At 49.9% G+C, this 21,131-nt stretch overlaps 1 protein-coding gene across 7 annotated transcripts in view; it reads left to right on the top strand.

Annotated features, from left to right (window-relative positions):
* Positions 1-21,131, top strand: part of SSBP3 (single stranded DNA binding protein 3) — a 164,273-nt gene that overhangs the window by 28,080 nt on the left and 115,062 nt on the right. Inside the window, exons 1-2 of one of the 7 annotated variants that reach the window (XM_072820333.1) lie at positions 723-810; positions 17,319-17,500. The exons of the other annotated variants lie outside the window; for them this stretch is intronic. Of the exons in view, the coding sequence (XP_072676434.1) occupies positions 738-810; positions 17,319-17,500 (255 nt within the window). The 5' untranslated portion in view covers positions 723-737. Of the gene's footprint in view, positions 1-722; positions 811-17,318; positions 17,501-21,131 lie in introns of those variants that run through there. 7 annotated transcript variants of the gene reach the window in all.

Genomic DNA, 21,131 nt, shown 5'->3' with positions numbered 1-21,131 from the left:
GAGAGAGAGAGAGAGAGACAGAGACAGAGACACAGACAGACAGACACGCAGAGGGAGGGAGGGAAGGGGCAGAGGAGCAAAGGAGACACCCGAGAAGGACGTAGAAATCTAGAGGGAGTGGGAAGGGGCCTAGGAGCAGTTGGCAGCTCTGGCTTGGGGGAGGGGTTCCTATTTGCATAACTGATTGTTGCTCTGGGGGATTGTGTGGGGGAAGGGAGGCCAGCACAAAGGCTCTTTCCTCCCCTCCCCTCCCCTCTCCTCCTCTCCCCTCCTCTTCCCTCCCCCCACCTCTCCTTTCTCCTTCCCCTGTGTGTCCCCCCCCCTTTCCTCCCCTTTCCTCCCCTTAGGTGCCAGGCCCTTGAGCCTGGTCAGTACCACCTGTGCCCGTCGGATGGCTCAGGGTTGGCCTGGTGCCATATTGCCCAGTGGACAAGGTTTTGCCGCCCAGGCTCCTCAAGTTATAGGCAGGGCCACCGCAGCTGTCTGTGTCCAGATAAAGTCCAAAGGAAGGCCTCTGGCTGTGCCTCTCTCTTTAAAAGCTGGTGCTTCATAAAAGATGATTCCTGTATGAACCCTGAAGTGCTTGCCTTGACCATCTTCTCTGCCTGATGACGAGACTTCTGGTGGGGGTGGGGAGGGGGGAGACCGTGGCCTGTGTCTGTGTCTTGTCTCATGAGATGGTTTACCAGGGCCGATTTCCCGTCCACACCCTGACACTTGGGGAGTGACTGCTGTCAATGAAAGGGGACTGGCTGCTGAGGTGGCCCCTTGCAGCATCAGCCAAGTCTCAGCATGGGAGTCCTGAGGAAGGTGAGCTAGAGATGACTAGATGCTCCGACCTGAACACAAGAATTCAGAGTGTGTCACTCACTGGTACACATCCTGAACAGTAGTATCTGCTGGGGCCACCACCCTCCTTTGCTAATAAACCTGTAACTGAATGGAGGACCTCAAACAGGAATTAATAGTACCTAGTGGCTTGTTATCCACCTCTGGGTTTTTCTGTTTACCTTATCAAGTGCCCTTTGGGGTGGCCACCTCCCTGCCCTCGGTTTCCTCATTAGTAAAATGGTGATGACATTCTTTGGTCAGGCTATCCTGAGACTCCAGTGATATTCGCTGTGGTGATTTTTGCCGTAATGCTAATAAACTCATTGACTTGAGGGGCCTGCCAACATCTGGGGACAGAAGCAGGCCCTGGACTCATCTGTGGACAAGTGGAGAACCTCACAGGAGAAAACTAGTGGGCAGTGCGGGCAGCTGACCTGAGGGGTGGGCTGTGTTATTGGCCTCCAGCCTGCTGGGTGGTGTCTCCTCTCCTCTCTGCCACCTTGTTGACTTTTCCATAGGACAGAGTTACCTGTTGCGAGACTCCTACCCCAGGAGGTAGGGTGCCTGCCATGCTGCCATTTACGTCTTCCCTGGGGAGCAGCCCTTCGCCCCTCCCCTAGACCAGAGTTCCATCTTTGTGCATAAGCTTAGACTAGTATCCTTTCAACAAAGTGAGGATGGAAAGCATTTCAAAGCAAAATCATGCCCTAGTGGCCGCCAGTTAGGGCACCCACCCCGGGTTAAGGGTGGGTGTCGTAGACATGAGCTATAGCTCCCCTTCAGTTCTCTGGGGCCAGGGCTGGGTGTTCAGTATTCCTGGCAGGGCGCTGGGCCCAGTGGGTACTAGTTTGCTTCGAGGAGGGAGGCAGAGGCCTGGAGAAAGCTTGTGCCCCATGAACAGCTTCACTGACTGCTTCATTCCTTTGACCTCACAATACGACGTTTCATCTATGAGGTGGGGAGAGTGTAAGCCTCCACCAAGGATAGTTGAGTGTGATTTGTAGACCAGTTTCTCTCTGGAAAATGTTCGGTATTTGGTATTGATGATCCTGGAAAGGCTTGGCCAGGTCATGAACTTGAGCTGGGAGGGGCTGGGCTTTGGTTCCTGAAGGATGGGGTGGCTGCCCTTTTGTGGCTAGTTGAGGGGATTAGTATCAAAGGGCGTAGGGGCTGAGACCGCCTTCCCTGGGTGTTTGCTCAGAGGAGCCCATGCCTGCCTTGTGGGTAGCCCTGGGAGCTAGGACTCCAGCCTGTCGGTTACGTGGCTGCTCTGGCCACCCCCAGACAGCTATGTCTTTTTCTTGTGAACAACTTGGGTGTCAGCTCTAAACGTCGAGAATAGCTTGTCTTACCTGTCCGAGCAGGTTTCTGGTCTAGTAAGGATGATGGGATGAAAATACTGGTAGCTCTATCTCCAGTAGTCCCAGATCACACACAGCCAGGAATAGGCTCAGCCCATGGCGCTCAACTCTGAGGCCTCAGTGTGCAGCAGCCCCTTACAGGGTGTGTGTGTGTGCATGGGGTGGGGGTGGGAGGGTGGAGGGGCGGGTCTGCTGAGCTAGGGTGCCAGAAGGTATTCCTGTTTTTTAAAAACACTTGCTTGGCCCATCTAAATCCAACCAGGGCCCCATACTCCCTGCCCCCACAAGGCCCAGTTGCCTGGATTCCCATAACTCTTCTCAGCTCTACAACTAGAATCAGGGAGGGTGGTGCCTGCTTTTTATAGAAGAGGAAACTGAGGCCCAGGCAGGGAAGAGGCCGCCTTGATTGATGGAAAGAGGCCCCAGAGGCTCTTGAAAATTTCCCTCCAGCCCTCAGCAGCGGGCTGCTAGGTCTCACCTTGCTCCCAAGGCCGTTGCCATTAGCAACCAACTTCCCCTGTTGGTTCTGGGGGCCCTCGAGGGGAAGAGGGAAGAAGGTGGAAGCCAGGCTGTCAGTCAGTCAGGTGGCATTTGAGTGTCTGTGTCAGTGGGTTAGTGCAGGTGACACTGGGAGGAGGGCCTGGGCACATCAGAGCCATCCAGTGCAGAGGCCCGTTGGTTTGCTATTAATTGTTCCTAGTAACGGGGAAATTACATGTGGGGACACCTCACTTTGTGCAAAAAGATACCGTATCACTGTTAAACCATACACACCCAAAAATAGAAAAGGAGGAAAAGCAAAGACCAAGTAGAGGACGACTAAGCAGGAAGGTCTACTGGAGTCAGGTAGATTTGCTCTTGTCTTGGTCCAGCTGTTCTCTAGCTGTGTGTCCTTAGCTTAATTATCTGGCCCCTCTGAGCCTCAGTTTATCCATCCATAAAGTGGGTCACGGTATAGGTGTCTGTGAGCAGTGCAGATGTGCGATGGATGCTCAGCACCTTCCCTGGCACTCCTGGCTCCTCAGTAAAAGATGGCTGGCATAAGAACCGGAAACCTGGGAAGGGTGGCTTGCCAGTCACTTGGTTTCATTTATTGAATGTCATCTAGGTCCTGCCAAAAGCATGGTGCCCCAGGGGTACAGAACTGGGTGAGGATCAAGTTGATTGTCCTGAAGGGCAGGCAGATTGATTTGACAATCGACTGAATAGGTCAGAGTCAGTGCTGGGAGGGGGACCCAGGCCAAATCTGAGGGGAGCCCCGAGAGGGGTGTGTCTGGCTGCTTGAGGGCTTGGGAGGGCTTTCTGGAGGAGACGTTGCAGCTGGGCTTCAAAGAAGACAGAGACAAGTAAGTAGAGGAGAAGCATGTCTCAGGCAAGTGCAGATCTTTTTCTTAAGGGAGGACCTTGGACAGTGAACAGTGACAGTGGCTGACATGTGGGCTCTTAGTCTGTGCCAGGCGCTGGTCTTGCCTATGTGAAGTGACTTAATTCCCATAACCAACCTTCTGAGGCATGCACTGTCCCATTTTACAGTTGGAAACCTGGCCCTAGAGAAGTTAAGGGACCTTTCCAGGCTCACACAGCATGGAAGAGCCAGCATTCAAACCCCCCAGAGCCGGGATCCAGAGACGCCCCCCTCCTCCCCCCTGGCTTTGAGTCACTGTCTTGCCTGACAGGATCCAGATCTAGTCACTGAGAGATAGATGCTCATTAGCTAACTAATGGTATGACCCACTATTTGGGCGAGTTGAGGAGTCTTCCCGGCCTCACTTTCTTTATCTGTAAAACGAGAATAACCCATGTCCATGAAGCAAAGTAAGGTTCTTGGATGGAGTTTGCTCTGCGGGGCATGCTCAGAGAGTGCTTTGTGGGTTGGGAGCCGTCATCCCCAGCAACTCAAGGAGGGGTGGTTGCAAGGTAGAAAATACTCACCCGAAAGGCAGGCTCCCCTCCCCCACCCTTCTTGTTGGAGAAGCCAGGAGCCTATGAGACTTGGGCAGGATTAGATAAAATGTGGGCACAGTGCCCAGCACAGCACTGGCACGCGCACAGCCCCGGTAAACAGTAGTCATTTTCATTATTGTGTCTTATCTCTCGATATTAGTAATTATTATTGATGGTCCTCTCATCAGTCCTGTGGGGTGATGTTAGCCTCACTTTATAGGAAAGGAAACAGCTTGGAGGGTGGATAATGCATCCAGTCACAGTAATTGACAAGATGCACGGAGATTCTGAGTTGGGTGTGTCTCGCTCGCGTCCCTGCCCTCCCCTGTAACATCACGGAAAGGCTCCAGCAGGCCCTCCTGTGTGTCGTAAGGCAAGGCTTAGCATTTCACCAAGGCTTTCTCAGAGAGCCTTCCAGACATGCCGGTTGTGTAAGGTGAAGCCTGTTCATGGACATGTGGACTCCTAGTCTGTGCCAGGCTCTGGTCTTGCCTGTGTGCAGTGACTTCACTGCCATAACCAACCCTGCGAGGCAGGTATTATCCCATTTTTGTGGTTGAAACTTGGGCCACCGAGAAGCTAAAAGATGTTTCCAGGCTCCCACAGCATGGAAGACCCAGCACTCAAACCCCTGAGAACCAGACTCCAGAGACACCCCCCCCCCCTCGCCCCACTTGGATGCTTGAGCTCATGATAGTGACTCTACTCCACCAGCAACGCAGTTACCCTGGGCACAGGTGTATGAGCCTGCCCTAAACCAGATCTTGGCCTAAACCAGATATGGACCTCCAACACCTGAGTCTTACAAGGACTTGCAGCTCCTATACAGAAAGTCCAGTTCAGTGACCCAGTACAGTTACAAAAATAATGCAGTGGAAGAAGTGGCCATAGCTTTGGGGTTGCCTGGCGGCTTTCCGGCATGGCCCTTTGCCAGACCGCAAGACCCCCTTTAGGTGGTCTTCTGGCAATGGTGTCATTGCTTTTCTCCCATCTCACCACTGCTGGGAAGAGGTGGTAGCCCTGTTGATTTGCAAACTGGGCTCTGTGGTCTCCAGGGCCTGTGTGCCCACAGCTTAGTGCCAAGCAATAATGGGAAGAATCCATGCAGACACAGGGACCCCAGTGTCCCTTTGTCCTGTGTGACGGGAGCAGAGAACCATTTTCAAGTTCAGAATTGAGCCTCGCCTCATCAGGGCTGTCACCCTCACAGCCACCACGCTCGTGCTAATTCTTTGTTGATTTAGAAGCCTCTTCAGGATCGTGTAGTGCCTCGGGGCCACTCTTGTGGAGAGGAACTATAATCCCTCAAATATCATAATCCCCTGCACTGGATACTTTAGAGCACGGTCTCTTGTACATGAGCTTGTCGGCACCCTCCAGCAGTCCTGGGGGAGTAATGGACAAGGCTTCTTATCCTGTTTTGTTGATGAAAAGGCAGGTAGGTGGCTTTTGTGACTTTCCCAAGTCACATGTCCAGTGTATGATGAAGCTTAAAGTAAAATCCAATCTGAAGGGCTAGTCATGGTATAGAGGACAGATGGCACATGCTTGGCACACACACCAACACTCCTCCCTTGTTCATGTCAGACATTGCAAGTTGATCACGGTGACTCTTTTCCTTGTGCCCCAGGTTCACGATTATTTTCGATAGCACATTCAGCCAGCTATTGTTAGTTGAATAACATCGGCATGCAAGAGGAGTTCCTTGTCATCGGTGTCACACACCAGCTGGAAATTGGCCAGTGACGTCGTGTGCATTTCCTGGTTGTTTGGATTTCTAGATAAGTGAAAGTCAGATGTGTACTGTAACTGGATTCCAGTTGGAAGTCCTGTACCTTTCTGCCAGAGCCAACTGCCAGCCTCCAGAAGGCCCTGGAGAGGCTCCATAAGATGTGAGGTGGCTGACCGAAGAAGGGCTGCTTGAATTGAAGTGCCAGATGGGGATCCAGAAGGGGATGGAAGGTGGGACACACTAATTGCCAAAATGTGATCGAACCCTCCTGGTTGGAGGAAGCATAGAGGAGGCAGCACAGATGCCTTTCTCTTTCAGACACCTTGAGTTCCATTCCACACAAAGATCCTCATGGGTTGGGGTGGGGGTGGGGAATCCTGAGCGGTGGAGGGGTGATAACCTCAAGGGGTATGTGTGCCCAGGAGGCCATTTAGGGTGCCATCCTTGGGGATCCTATCTTGGCCAGAATGCCTGGGACATGTTCTTGGACTAGTTGGTGAGTCTGAATATCCAGGCCTGTGCTGGGCATCCTTCTATACCAGGTTTGAGGTGGAGGTTGAGTTTGAAGTTCTCATTCAAGTTGAACCTTGAATTCTGCATTTGACCTTGGATAGCCAGACCATGAGCACTTCTTCACCTCAGCCTTTCCTCCATGCTGAGCCACAGAAACCATCCGCCACGGTCACCTAACTAGTGGCTCTCTTGTTTTGATCGCATAACTCTTCAAACATCGGCCGATTTCTTGCTGCCAGCCTCCACATGGCTATTCTTGACCTTGGTTTCCAAGGTGCCTTTTCATCCGTCCACTTAGTTGCACAGACCCTCTCATCTCCCCCAGCACTGTCACCCCGCTCCCCACCTTCCTGCCCAGAGGCAGACTCCCTGGTTCATCCCCAACCCTAAACCCGTGGAGCGTCTTTTGGAGCAAGTTCAGCTCAAACCCTCACCTTCTCCAGGAAGACTGGCCCAGCCTCTCCATTTGAGATGACTCTTTCCCACATGAAATACAAATTTAAAGAAAGTCAACTGTAACAGTTAGAAGGGACCTTATAGGGCTTCAGTGGTTTTTCAACTTTTTTTTTTCTTTGTAGCAGGAGAGCCCTTTCTTTACATGAAGTCTTATGTGGAAGACCAAATAATAAAATAGAAAATGGAACTGTCCACTAGTGTAAGGGAAGCGAGGTGCTGAGGATCCTGCCCACTGAACTCTTCCCACCTTTATGCCTCCCCTCCTGGCCATCGTGGCCCTCTGATTTAATGCAGCTCCGGTGGAGAGGGTGCACCCGGGAAAAAGAGATGATGTAGCTGAAGATGCTCTAGTAGGTGAGAGGCACAGGGTCCCCATGCTTCCTGGCCACATCCGGGATACTTTCTAGTCCATCAGCATTCCCTAGCATTTCAGTGACATATTCAGACAGCTTTCAGTGAAGGGTCTGCAGCCAGATGCTCATGAGAAATGCAGGCGTAAGCAGTTTCCAAAATGTAGGGTGTCTCGAGTTCTTAGTGCATTGGGATGCATTGCAGATCCCAGAAGTGGGGTAGAGAAAGGGAGTGGGGTGTGGGTAGATAGTATAAAATACAGTGATTCTCAAACTTGTTTGACTACAGGACCTTATTTGGTTGAGGAATCCTAAAATGGTTTCAGAAATACTAAAAAGGGTGGGGGGGGGGGACGCCTGGGTGGCTCTGTTGGTTAAGCATCCACCTCTTGATTTCAGCTCAGGTTATGATCTCAGGGTCGTGAGATAGAGCCCTGCGTCAGGCTCCCTGCTGGGTGTAGGGCCTGCTTAAGATTCTTCTCCCTCCTCCTCTGTTCCTCTTCCCCCTTTTAAAAAAAAAAAGAAAGAGGGAATGCTGCGTGGCCCAGTGGTTGAGCATCTGCCTTGGGCTCAGGGCATGATCCCGGGGTCCCAGGATTGAGTCCCACATCGGGCTCCCCATGGGGAGCCTATTTTGTTTCTCCCTCTGCCTATGTCTCTGCCTCTCTCTCTGTGTCTCTCATGAATAAATACATAAAATCTTAAAAAAAAAAATACTGCAGGTGGGGAAGTGACTGGGTTGTGAGTTGGTGATCATCCCCGCCCCCCGCCACCCGACTACTGTTGGTCTAGTTGGCAGTCCAAAGACAAGTCTCTTTTCCCAGGCTGTGGCATAGCATCTCCATCCTTCATAGCTGTCTGTTCTTCACGAAGCTTCTGATTTGATGTCAGGTGAAGGGCTCTCATAAACCTCCTCCCTTCTATGTCATTAGATACTTTCTGCCTTTTTCAGTGATCACCCAAGTATTCTGCTTCCCTGAGTGCAACATAATTTACCAGTCCCTTGCTATGGGATATTAAGATTGTTTCCAATTTTCTCATTCTGTAAACAACACAGAGGTGAACATCCTCATGGCTCAAGGTGTGCGCACATAGGATAGCATTCTTAGATGTGGAACAGTTGGGTCATATGGTATCCACAGCACACCTTATAACCACTAGTGCGTCAGAACTGCCACCACATTGCTTCACAGACGTCTGAGTTTCATTTGCCAGCATTGTTCCTGGCAAAGGTGCTAACCAGCAGTGTCAGGAGATGCCAGCTGCACTGGTAGCCTTGACCTCGGTAACCCACACCCGGGAAGTCAGTGCAGGGCCTCCCGTTGTTGGCTGTGCGGCCTTATCTGGCCAGTCTGGCGCTGGAGGGCTGGGACCCGGCCCTTGTTCTTTCTCCTCTTGCCCTGCTGAAGCTTGGCTCCAGTGGTGGGGACTGCATACGTATTAATTGATTTAGATTTAGAGGTTTTTCCCCATGTAAGAGCTCTGTAGTAGAGACCCATTTATCTGAATGTTTTTATGTCCCTGAAACCTTGTGCAAGAGGCACAGATTGGACTACGGAGACAATGGGACATCAGGGGCCTCATTTGCCAGAAGGTTTCTGTCACTGGTTTTATAGCCAGAATCTTGCCTGGCTCCTAAAGGGTGGTCGACCTTCTCAGAAGGGGAGGCTCGGGGCTGGGGGTTTATGGGCAGGAATGGTGGTTGATAGCATTCTTTTTTTTTTTGCCCGAGTAGATCATGTTGGAGAAGGACCATCTTGTGGATGTGGACTAGAAGAAACCCTTCAAAGCTAGGGGGGGCAGTGGCCATACTCTGGCCTCCTGTGTGCAGACCGCTACATTAGAGCTACTTGCCACTTAACGCGAGCCTCGTGAAAACTCAGGGTGAGGTCAGGTTCCCTTCCTGCTCAAGAGATTCAAGGCTCTGAGAATTTTGGTACCTTGAGCAGTATATAAGGAGAGAGATAATATTGAGACTGGCAGCCCGGTTTGTCTGACTCTAAAGCTGGACTGTACCAAGCCTTTTGTCCAGGAATCTCAACATTTTGTTAGAGTGAAATCTGAGTGGTTATAGGTCCTGCTGGAGATGAGTGTAACACGATTCTTTTTTTTTTTTGTAACACGATTCTTAATTTTTAATTATGTGATTAGTACCTAAGTACTTCTTGGGTTAAATATTGCTAAAACACAGAGGTGTATAAAATAAAACTTGAGGAGAATCTCCTTGCCCCCTAACCCTACCCCCACTGCACTTTTTCTTTGCATTTACATGTGTGAATATCTGCTCTGGTTCAGCCCTGAAACCCAGTCCAGTTCTGGCCCAAGGCCCTATTGCATGGGTACTCTGTGTCTTTAATTTCAGCAAACCAGAATTAAACAGCAGCGTGCTAACTAACTCTGTAACTCTAAGTCACCCATCCAAGGGAGAGTAAGTGTCAGATCCCCCATCTAGTATCCTTGGGTAATAGTCTAGAGCATCATGGGGTTTTTGAGAGAATTATGAGAGAACAATGTAATGGCCCAGTATTGGTACCAGATGAAGGTACTACAAATGAAGGTACCAGAAAGTTACCTGGGTTGTGCTGCCAGTATTGCAGGATATGGGAATGGATGTAGTTAGTACCCTGCCCAACTCAGAGTCACGTGGACAACAATGATTATAAATAGCTGCGAATACAAAATAAGCTATAAGTCCTCTATAAATGCCACCAGAGGTGTTAGCAGCAGATGGAGCTACAGGCTCCAGTGCGGAGCAGTTAAACCATGGAAGGATTTCAGGAAGGCTTTCTGGAGGAAGTGCCTTCTAAGAAGGAGGAGTTGGGGGCCTTACTAATACTTATTTAGGCTTGACTTTGTGTCAGTATTCATATCATTGCACATAAACAGACTCATTTAGCCCACACGAGGAGGAAGTCTGAGGCCAGAACTGTATCGTAGCAGTGAGGAGTTAGGCGGAGAAAGGTTAAGCAGCCTGACCTAGGTCACAGAGCTGGTAAATGTCTGAGCTTAGATCGGAGCACAGGTATTTGGTGTTCTTCACGGCAGTGGTGCACAGCCTGCTGGATTTCCAGGACAGCCCGGCTGGAGGAGTGTAGCAACTAATGTGAGCAAGGCTGGGGTGGGGCGAGGCAGCTGTTGGCAGAGCTGGGAATGGCAGTGTAGGGGTGGCAGGAGTGCCAGTTCATGACAGGGCTGGATAGAGTGATTGCAAGCGGATAAAGGAGCACTTCCAGCCACTAATATCTATGGTAGATGGGCCTCCTCCTGCCTCTGTTCTGTCACTTGAGTGGGAGAGCATCTGCCTTCCTGGCGTCCACCTGCCTGTCCTGCTCTCGGGCCACTCGGTGGCTCATAGGCAAGCTTCTTGCTGTTCCTCAGTGGTAGCCCTTCCCTTTAGCTTCTCAAAGAATAGAATCTTACTTGTATTTTGGTCACTGCTGTGTTGAAGATTTTTAAGAAAATCTACCTCCAGATTAGTCTTCTACTAGCCATTACGCGCACACACACACGCATACCTTCCTTGAGGGAACCATGTTGGTAACACAACAGAGAGTGTCCTCGCCTCTTGTACCTGTGGCTGCCAAGGCCCTTTCGACATTGTGTGTGATGCCCTTGCACTTGGATTGCTTCACCGTGTGGCACAATGGAGCCTCTGTCAACATGCCAGCTAATTAATTTTCACTTTGTAATATTGCTTCATCTCCATGCACTGCTCACGTTGTCCAGTGTTTTCCCTAGTGCTGGTTTGAGGAAAGCTCTGGAAAGGGTAGATGTGGATTCTGACTCTCCCTCTTGTCCCTTCTATGAAGGCCTGGGTCTTTTCCATCTCCATTTCCCTCTCCACCCAATTTCCCACAACTGTTCTGGGGGAGAGTGCTGAGCACTCCTTTTGGGAGAAGTCTTAATTATTAGAGTGTAAAAATGAGCACAAACCTCACTAATTTGGTCTCCTCAAGGGCAGAGTTGCGTGAGAACCAAGAGAAGCTAGAATTGCAGGCAACTGGTAAAGAAAGACCATTTCAGTTCAGGACTGCCAAGTTCACTGCCACTGCGGTAAGAAGGAGTGGCCATCTGCCTGGGTAGGGAGAGGGCAGGATTTGTAATTAGCACATGTGCTTTGGGTATTTGGAAGGGGTATTTTCTAAAGGGCTTAAAATAGTCTGTCCTTTTGAATGTTAATTTGCTTAGACCATCCTATGTCCTCTTCCCCTCCCCATTTATTACATTGCTGATATTAAGCCTGGGCCAAACATTAATATGTTTGTAGAATTTAATTTTCTTTTTGTATTTTTTCCTGTCACTGTTTTTTTTTTTTTTTTTTTAAGATTTATTTATTTATTAGAACACGTGAGTGGGGAGAGGGAGAGAGACAATCTAGAGCAGACTCCCCGCTGAACTAGGAGCCTAACGTGGGACTGGATCTCATGACTGCAAGATCATGACCTGAGCCAAAATCAAGAGTTGGATATTCAACCTACTGAGCTACCCAGGCTTTCCTATCTGTGGTGTTTTGTTTTGTTTTATTTATTTATTATTATTATTATTATTATTATTATTATTATTATTATTATTATTATTTGGTCTGTGGTGTTTTATTGTGAGAAGCCTCACCTGTTGCTTTGTTGCTTTATGTTGAAAGGAGTGCTGGGTTGAAAGGCAGGAGGGACTTCCCGGTCTTTGTAGCAGTCTGACCCTAGCAGGTCACTTCTTCCTCTCTGTGCCTCAGTTTCTCCATCTCCAAAAGTGGAGGTGCTGAACTAGCTGTCCTCATTCTGAAACCCATTTATTATTACACGCTTTGTGTAGTGGATTGGTTGGACTCTGGTTCAGCAGGCTTTTTCTGTGAAGGACCAGGTAGTAAATATTTTAGGCTTTGTGGGTTGTATGGTCTCTGTTTCAACCACTCAGCTCTGCATCATAGCATAAAAGCAGCCATGTATAATTCAGAAATGAAGAGGTGTGTCTGCGTTCCAATAAAATTTTATTAAGAAATAATATTAAGAAATATTAAGGTGGTGGGTCACCAATTTGGCTCATGGACCTTAACTTGCCAAACCCAGCTCTAGAGTGTTCTCTTTGGATTTTGTAAGGTTTTCGTCTGCATGAGACTAGTCTGCAGGGAAGAATTTCTGACTTGAGTTACAGGACCAAATCTGAGCCTGACCTTGCCAGGAGCCTGGTCTGTTTCCCCTCTGGTAACTGGGGAGGTAGCCTGTCCAGCTTCTCTAGAGAGCAGGAGTACCTAACTATGCCAATTACTCTACTCTGAAGAGTTGTAATATATGGTAAATCCCAGCCTAAGTCTGATTAAGGAAGCTCTCTTACTACAAAACAGCAAACCTTTCCCTCTATCTTTCTCCTGTAGATCTTCCCTATGATATACCTTTACAGCGAGAGAGGAAATAAATCTTGCTTTTGTTGCTGTATGGCTTTCTTAGCATTTTATTTTGACATAAAAAAATTGGTGGTGGTGGGGTACCTGGGTGGCTCAGTGGTTGAGCGTCTGCCTTTGGCTCAGGTTGTGGTCCTGGGATCGAGTCCCACATTGGGCTTCCTGTAGGGAGCCTGTTTCTTCCTCTGCCTATGTCTCTGCCTCTCTGTGTGTCACCCAAGAATTAAAAAAAAAAAAAGGTGGTACACAGGGTGGTTTCAGGGACAACAGTATTGTGCTCCCCACTCATATACAGGTTGTTTCTTTAAGAGGCTACTTGTTTGAGGGCCTGAGGAGACTGTGGTTAGTGATGGGGGAGGGGAGGAGTATAAATAAAGGTTACCCCTCTTCTTTGTAACTGTCAGTGTGGTATCAGATGGCTGATTTGGTGGCAAGATTGTCTCACATTTCTTTGAATTGTGTTAAAATAATACTTTTGCTCCAGGTGAAGAAATGCACATTACTTACATCATTGCTGAAAGCTGTGTGTATCCTCCCTTGGCCTTTCCCTTTTAAATTGAGAAGGGAACACTTGTCCCCATTTCCCAGATTGGCAAAACAAGGCAGTGTGCTTTTAAGAGCTTTGCAGTTCTGGATTGAAAAATCTCACACAGCTACGACGAGCAAATGTCTTTATCATTTTCCTGTGGAAACTGAGATGTGACTCAGCAAATAGTCTCTGGGCGTTCAGGGCTCTGTGCTAGAGTGGGCTTCCCAAGGCCTGGTGCCTCCCTTCCCAGGAATGCCCTCCAGAGAGTGTCGCATCCTGATGGCTGATGGCAGGCTGGGAGGCCTCTGCCCCACCCCCCTCTCCCAGACTCTCCGTGTATGTAAACATGTGGCTGAGTGAACCAGCGGTGTGCTGTGCAGACACACTTGGAGACCACCCTTCACTCTGGCCCACTAGCCCCATCCCGGCAGATTCGTACTTCCGGGAGGCACGCAGCTCTTATAAATGGGAGGCTCTGCTATTATCTGAGGGGAGAGAAAGAGGGGAAAAAATTGACCACTAAAAGCAGAACAGACCTCCAGGGCAGCCTAGCATGTGGCTGAGATACTCTGGCAAATGTTTGGACAGCTTAAGAAGATAAACTGGGACTTAAAGAAAACCAACTACCTGGTCTATGAAAAAAGTTAGATTTGGGGACCTGCTATTTCCTGAAGCTTTCAAGGCTGGGAGCATATAGAGGGAGAAATGTCCCATTGGGTGTTCCTTCCTGGTGGACTGACTTCCTTCTGCGGATCACAGGACCCTGCCTCTGTGTAGGGCCCACCTCAGGGTACCCAGGGTGCCTCGGGGAGTCCAGGGTGCAGTGGAGGTCTCAGCCTGATGGTCACAGCCCAGACGCCTGTCCCCCACTCATTAGTGAAGACTGTTTTTCCACACAGCAACCCCTGGTGGGGTTGCCTGGCCTATTTTGGGGGGTCGAGAGGACTATTGGTGGAGAGTCTGCTCTGTGGAGTAGACCACTCAGTGGGCATGAGGAAGTTTTGTTTGTTTGTTTATAAGTAATCTCTACACCCAACACGGGCTTGAACTCACAACCCTGAGATCAAGAGTTGCACACTCTGCTGGCTGGGCCAGTGAAGCGCCCAGAGGAAGTTTGTTCTTAACTGAGCACCTATTTGTGTTGGGGATTGTCCAGAGGGGTGCAATATTGACATCAACCACCCAGCACGCTCTTGGGGAGCTGGGCCAGAGTGAGGAAATGAATGACCCGTGAGAAGAGGGAGGGTTTTTTCCCTTGTTAGGATATTCGCGTGGATGTGTTGATTGATGGTCTTCTCTGCTTGTCCTAACCACGGAGGTGAATACCTGAGTGAAGATAAGCAAATAAGATGCCAGACCAGGAATGAAAAGATGTATATGCTGTATTTTGCCTTAAGCCACCCAAGAAACCTTTGCCGGGCCTTAAGCCCCTCCTTCCTGAGCTGTTTTAATTATGCCCCCCAGTCTCTCTCCAGGAGAACTTCTGGTTGCACTTTCTTTTAGTGAGAAAGGGAGGGAGGGGTAAAGGGTGGGGTGCGTGGTGGGGGAGTTGACCACGCCTCCCAGTCAGGGAGAGTTAAAAAACGAGGCCTTTTACCTTTTAATGATAACGCACGTTGCCTGGCAGTATCATAGTGGTGTGAAAGGCCTGAATATGTCTGGTATGTCCAGTAAGGTCACTTGTCTTGATTTTGGCTGTCACTTCTGCTGTTCATAGATGCTGTGTTGATATATACCGCTGATTAGGGCCTTGCTTGTTTGCTGGCATCCGGCCTGTGGGGAGGAGGGTGAATGGGCTCCTCACCTCCTCCCTGAGGCCTGGGAGGGCTTGCTCTGTTGGGGGCAGCATTTCTCTGCTTGTTCCATGCCAGCCACCAGCATGGGTTGAATTTTGCAGCTTCAGAAGGGCTCTTGTCTACTTACTAGGGGTGGTCAGTTTTCCAAATATTTCCCCTTCTCTTCATTAAACCACTGTCTGTTCAGTCTTCTGAGAAGGGAGCAAAAAGCTCGAGATGAACTGCACATGGTAAACATTTACATCTTTGTACATAGGACAGGCCAAGTTACAGATTGTGAATCTTCAAATAATGTGACCTTGTGAGCTGGTCTTGATTATACTTTGTCCCAAATTGGCATCTTCTCCTTAAGGGTAGAAGTAATTGTAAAGCCTAGAGCTGGAAATGACGTGGGTCCCTCTGTGAGTGAGGGTTTGTGGGGCCTTGCTCTGTGCTAACCTTAACCCTTTCAAGGGGCTTTTATGTGCATTATCCTATAATCCAGGCTGCAACCTGAACAGGTAGCTAGGCGTGGTCTCCCCAATTTGCAGATGAGGAAGTTGAGGCTCTAGGAGGTTCAATGACATTCCCTTAAGTCCTGTGTCTTGAGCTGAGCTGGGATTTAAACATTTGGGCTCCAAAGCCTGTGTTCTTTCTATGGCACCACACTGCCTCCTAGCTTCCTTCCTTGTGGAAGCTCCTGAGGGGACCCAGGCAGTCTTCTGATCAAAGCCATTTGTAGGCCAGCTCACCTGGATCACAGACTTTGGAACATATTAGAGCTGGCTGGGGACCCCTGAGCCCGGTGGCATTAACATTTTCTGGTTGAGAAAAGATGGCCTGTAGAGAGAAGCGATGTGCCAAGATCGTACAGTGAATGTGTTTGCTCGTGCTTTTACGATGTTTGTTGAGTACGAACCATGTGCCAGTGTTGTACCACATTATTGAGGATAAAGCAGTGAACAAAACAGACAAAAATTCCTACCCCTGTGGAGCTCAAATTGAGGGTTCCATGTTCCCATGCCATAGCTTCTTACCCTAAGCTTCTAGACAGCTCCTTTATCCCACCATAGAATTGGAGAATGCAAAAATAATTTTCATGTAATATTTTGAGCCTGAACACAAGGAGAGAGGTGAATCAGCGGGAGAAAAGAAGTTACGTAATTGACTCTAAAACTAAGGGAGAAGATACTTGGTTTGCCTTTTTTTTTTTTTTTTAAAGATTTTATTTATTTCTTTATGAGAGACAGAGCGGCAGAGACATAGGCAGAGGGAGAAGCAGGCTCCCCATGGGGAGCCCGATGTGGGATTCAATCCCAGGACCCCAGGATCACCACCTGAGCCAAAGGCAGATGCTTAACCACTGAGCCACCCAGGTGCCCCACTTGGTTTGCTTATTCGTTTTAAATACCTGTTCTTTCTATAAGTATTTCTTGAGCACATGTTATGTGCGGGGCACTGTTCTAGGTCCTAAGCATTCAGCAAGTAAATGAAATTCTGAGTAGCGATTATAATATACTTGGTTCTCACTGATACCCGGCAGGGCGTGGAGGTCGTGCTTTGACTCCGTGGTAACCCTCTGATTCGTGATCGGAACAGTTTTCCCTGTAGGTGGTGAGTGTTGACTGCTCTTTGCAGCTCACCGTCCACCCTCAGCATGCCAGGTTGTAGGATGCTGGCGTACGATGCCTACGTGGCAGCTTGCCCCCTTAAAATGATGAGTGCCGGTCTGCCTCATTTCTTATATGGGGTCTGCTCCCCAGCTTGCTATCTGATTCTGTGCTCTGCAGAGGCACCCTAAGCATTTTAGTGTTTACATAATGGAGCTTTCTTACTTAGCCATGGTCTCAGTTGCCACCTGCAGCTTTTGCCAGAAAAACAGTGACCTCTGCAGCCCGCAAGAATTTGACCAAGGTTGTCTCAGGGAAACTTTCTGTTGATAAAAAGCCCTCTGTAGGTTAGGGGCAGGAAGAACATTTTCAAGTCCTCCTTGGGAGTCCTACACTTTTTTTCCCCTTGCTTTTCTTACCCCCCCCCCCCTTAAGGAAAAGCTATTTTAAAATATGAAAGGCCCGAATGCTTCCCTCTGCATTTCCCTGCCATCAGCATTTTATCAATTGATAACCTCTAAAGTCCCTTCTGAACTTGAGCCTCCCTGGCCCAAGTTTTCTCTCCGGCATCTGCTTCATGTTCAGTGATGGGGAACTCACCACCTGATGGGATGGCACGTTTCAGTTTTAGACAATTAGAATTAATTCTAATTGTTCTTGGTATTACCACCACCAAGTAGAAAGATGCCCTCTTCTTTATGCTTTTTTTTTTGGGGGGGGTGGTTAATTATAGCAACTCATTCATGTTCTCTGTTCTTCCCATAAAACTTCTCCGCCTCCACCAATGGGTTTCCATTTAAAATAGCTCCTGTTCTGTTTTGGAAGGCTTCTCTCCTGGCTTCTGGTTTGCCAATGTTCTTCTGAAAATGTGGCTTCCAAAACTGACCTCCAGCCCCACTCTTTGGCCTGGCACCCTCGAAGTGTCTGGAGTTGGCAAGAGGGAGAAGTGTGGCAGGGGCGAAGATGCTCTTGAGTCAGGAGCTGGCCGTGATCCGCTTTGCTCTGTGGTAGGTATTAAGTACGTTCCCAGGCCTGTTTCCTGCTTCCAAATGCCAACATCCCTGCCTCTTATGTGAGGTTTAGCTTAATCCCCAACCTTACCTAAATGTTACTTCTATTATTATTCAGAGCTGTGGGTAGAATTTCCCTGTGTTGTTGAGAGCGTGGGTGGGTGGGGACGTGGTAGCAGGGTGCCCACTCTGCCTGGAATCCTCTTTGCTGGGTCCTTTGTTCCAAAGCCCTGTCTGGCCAGGATGGTGATTCTCTCCTGATGTTGCTTGTTAGGGTGTCTTCAGATGTTAGATGGGACCACTCCCTTGGTTTACATCGGGGGATACTGTGGGCCAGAGGTTAGAAATCAACTTGTACCCCGTTCTCCTGTCACATGGCAGGTTAAGTTAGGTTTTGTGGCTGGAAGCCAGGCTTCTTGTCTCTTTTCCTGGTGCTTTCTAACCTGGAGCAAGGCCAGAACTGCAGCCCCCTACGACAGGGTCTTTAGTTTAACAGTTGTGGAATTGTCAGTGAGGCTTCTGGCTGGTTTGCCTTGGCCATTGGCTACTGGGGTTTGCACAGAAGCCCTATGACTCTGCCCTTGCCTTTGTCTATCTCCACCTGAACTGGGCACGCTGGCCAAGCCTCAGGGGTGCACCTGATGAGAGTCTAAGAGTCCAGCATTTCCATCAAATACCGAGGGCCTGCTGAGCACAGGCAGGGGTGGAGAGCTGGTGGTGCACAGAGAAGAGCTGCCAGATGAGAGGTGTTCCTCGAGGGCAGACAGGTGTGTTAGTCCTCATGCTTGTACGCACAATGCCTGGCACATAGTAAGTGCTCAGTAAGGATTTATTGAATGAACCTAAGGATTTGGATACATGAGACCAAACAATGGATAAGCTTGGTGGCAGCCTGCCCATCTGGAGGGTTACAATGGAAAAGCTGATTTCCTTTTTATCTCCCAAATGTTCTTGGAGCTCCTGCCCCATCCTGGACACTGCAGAGGGATGTAAATGTGTGGTCACAGCCCAGCCCTTGAGTAGGTTAGGGAAGGAGATTCGACTATAAGGACACCCCCGTGTCTGGATGGTATGGGGAGTATTCTGTGAGCACTGATTGCCTAACTGCCTTGGCTTTGGAGGGTCCTTCTCCAGCTCTTTCTGGAGGTATACCCCCAGGTATCACGGTGGCCAGTGCATGCAGCCCAACGATAAAACTCTAGCCGAAGTATTGCCTTTCCTCTTGGCAGGGACAGAGCTTCCCCCACCCCACAGCCTCTGCTCAGCTCCTCTTTAACCTGACTGACTGACTGCTCTGCGTGTGGAAGGCCTGGGTGACAGGTGAACATGCTAATAAAAATCATCCCTCCTCTCCAGGCGCTGTGCCGTTTGTGGTACGTTTTGTTAATTACTTGGCAGAGAGAACATTAGGACTTTAATATACTGGACTGGATTTGCTCCCAGGTGTCCAGCTGCATGGGTGACAGGTGGAGGTGGCCAGGCTGGATGGACAGTGGTTGAATATGGGGCAGGGAGTTAAGGTGACAGGGATGGGAAGGGTTGAATTTTCTCCTTTTTCTCTGCTAATAGTGTTGGGACACTGGCAAGGCACCCCCTTCCTGCTCTCCAAGAAAACCTACTGAAGCACTCCTGACCCCCATGTTGTACATCCTGCCCCCCACCCAACTTACTTTTTAAAAAAATATATTTTAAAAATTTATTTAAGAGAGAGAGAGAGAGGAAGAGGGCAAGCCCATGTAAATATGGGGAAGGTTCAGGGGAAGAGAGAGAGTTTCAAGTGGGTTCTGCACTGAGTGCTGAGCCTGTTGCCATTGCCAGGCATGATCTCACGACCCTGAGATCATGATCTGAGCTGAAATCAGTCAGATGCTCAACCAACTAAGCCACCCAGGCGCCCCTCCCCCCCAACTGAATCTACTGCCTTCTGTCAAGCATGGGGTTGTGGTGTGTGTGTGCAGCATTTGTCCAGTGCCTGCTGTGGGAGGGGGGGGCGGGAGTGTGGCAGGCAGTGCTGTGCTAGGCACTCTCGAGAGACATGGGCAGCACCCTCCATCCCCTGCTGCTGTCCAGCCTGTCCTTTGGGTCCCAGGGTGCCTGCTTCCTTTTCCCCCTCCCTCCTGTGCCTTTATTAGGCTTTGTCTTTGCTCTCATGTGGACTTAGCCCCTTCTTGCTTCCCTCCTTCCAGAGACCTCTTCTCGGCCTCTGGGAAACCACACAGGACCCCCCATCAGTCGGACTGTGGGTCAGGAGCCTCTGCTCATGCTTACTGGCCCTATTCCCATTCTCCTTCATGCCCCCCCCCACAACAGACAGTGTGGTGTGAGGTAAAGGGGCTGGCTTCACCCCCTAGTACTGGAGTCTGGCTGGTGTTTTTCTGCCCCTGCATGGTTTCATTAAGTTTCTCCCATCAAATCTGAGAGGCTGAGGAGAGTCATTTTTAAGATTTATTCCTGAAGGACCCAATGAACTCTGGTCGTGGAGCACAAAGAGGGTTTAGTGGCTGGGGGTTGGGGGTGTGTGTGAAAGACCTTCCCCCTGAAAGGAGAGAGAGAGTAGCCTGGACGATTGAGGGAGTGGATGCTCCTGCCTGCGCATCCCCCACGCCTTGCAGATGTGGGGGGATCAGAGGAGGGACGGAGCGACCCCCAGAGCTCTGGTGCTCCAGTGCCTTGGAGGCTGTATGCAGTTTCCAGGAGCCGTGCGTGTGTGCGTGTGTGTGTGTGTGTGTGTGTGTGTGTGTGTGTGTACTGGGCAGGGGGGGGGCGCGGGGGGGGGCTGCAGGGAGGTGGGAGCTTGTTTGGCAGCAGGCGTCTATCAGACAACTGGAAAGTGCCAGTGCTTGCCTGGCCATCTGTCCCCCTCCGCCTGGCTCCTGTCCGCCTTCTGCTTACCACAGAAGGGCCCGGCAAAGTCTGCAGCGCAGGGGCACAGAGCCTGGCCGGGAGGGGCAGGCACAGTCCCGTCCTGGCTTTGTTTATTCTCATCTTGTCCTGGCTCCCGCGCTTTGCAGGAGTTGCCAGGTGCATGAAAAGTTTGCTGTGCGGCACCCATCGTGGTGGTTCTGTGGCTGATGGCAAGGTGGATGTGTGCTACGTTTCTCTTCTGCATTGTCTGTTTGCTTAAGTGGGACCTTCGCCCTTCCCCCTGCCCGCTGCTTTTCTCCGTCCTTGCTTTAATTTGTAAAAGCACAGCCAGAGCCAGCCAACTCTCCATGGTTTGGGCTCGCCTGCACACTACCCTCCTCAAGCTAGTTAAAGGGTTAAAAATTATGGGGAAGTTCAGCCGGCACTTGCAAGATATGGTTGCCGTAGCAACAGGCCTTCTAATCTGGTAGGTGACCTGAGAGACTGGAGAAGATGTAGGGGTTGGTTTGGCATTTCATTATTTCATGAGGCTGCCTCTCCAGCTGGTTTCTCTGCTGAGCTTAAAGCTTGCTGTTCCTGCCACTAGAATTACTGGCACATTCCAAAACAACAGTGTTGATGGCACTAGCAGTGCGTTAATGGGGGTCTGGCCAGGCAGGGTGGGCGGAGGAGAGAGAGCTGGGTTCCAGGAACCCTAATGTGGGACTTGTCCCCTTGCACAAAGAGGAGGGTGTGGATAGAAGACTGTACTCCGGTTCATTTT

This window comes from Canis lupus, chromosome 3 (genome assembly GCF_048164855.1).
Source record: "Canis lupus baileyi chromosome 3, mCanLup2.hap1, whole genome shotgun sequence".
Taxonomy (NCBI): domain Eukaryota; kingdom Metazoa; phylum Chordata; class Mammalia; order Carnivora; family Canidae; genus Canis; species Canis lupus.
The sequence above is the reverse complement of the archived record's forward strand: the minus strand, read 5'-3'. Positions and strand labels throughout refer to the sequence as shown.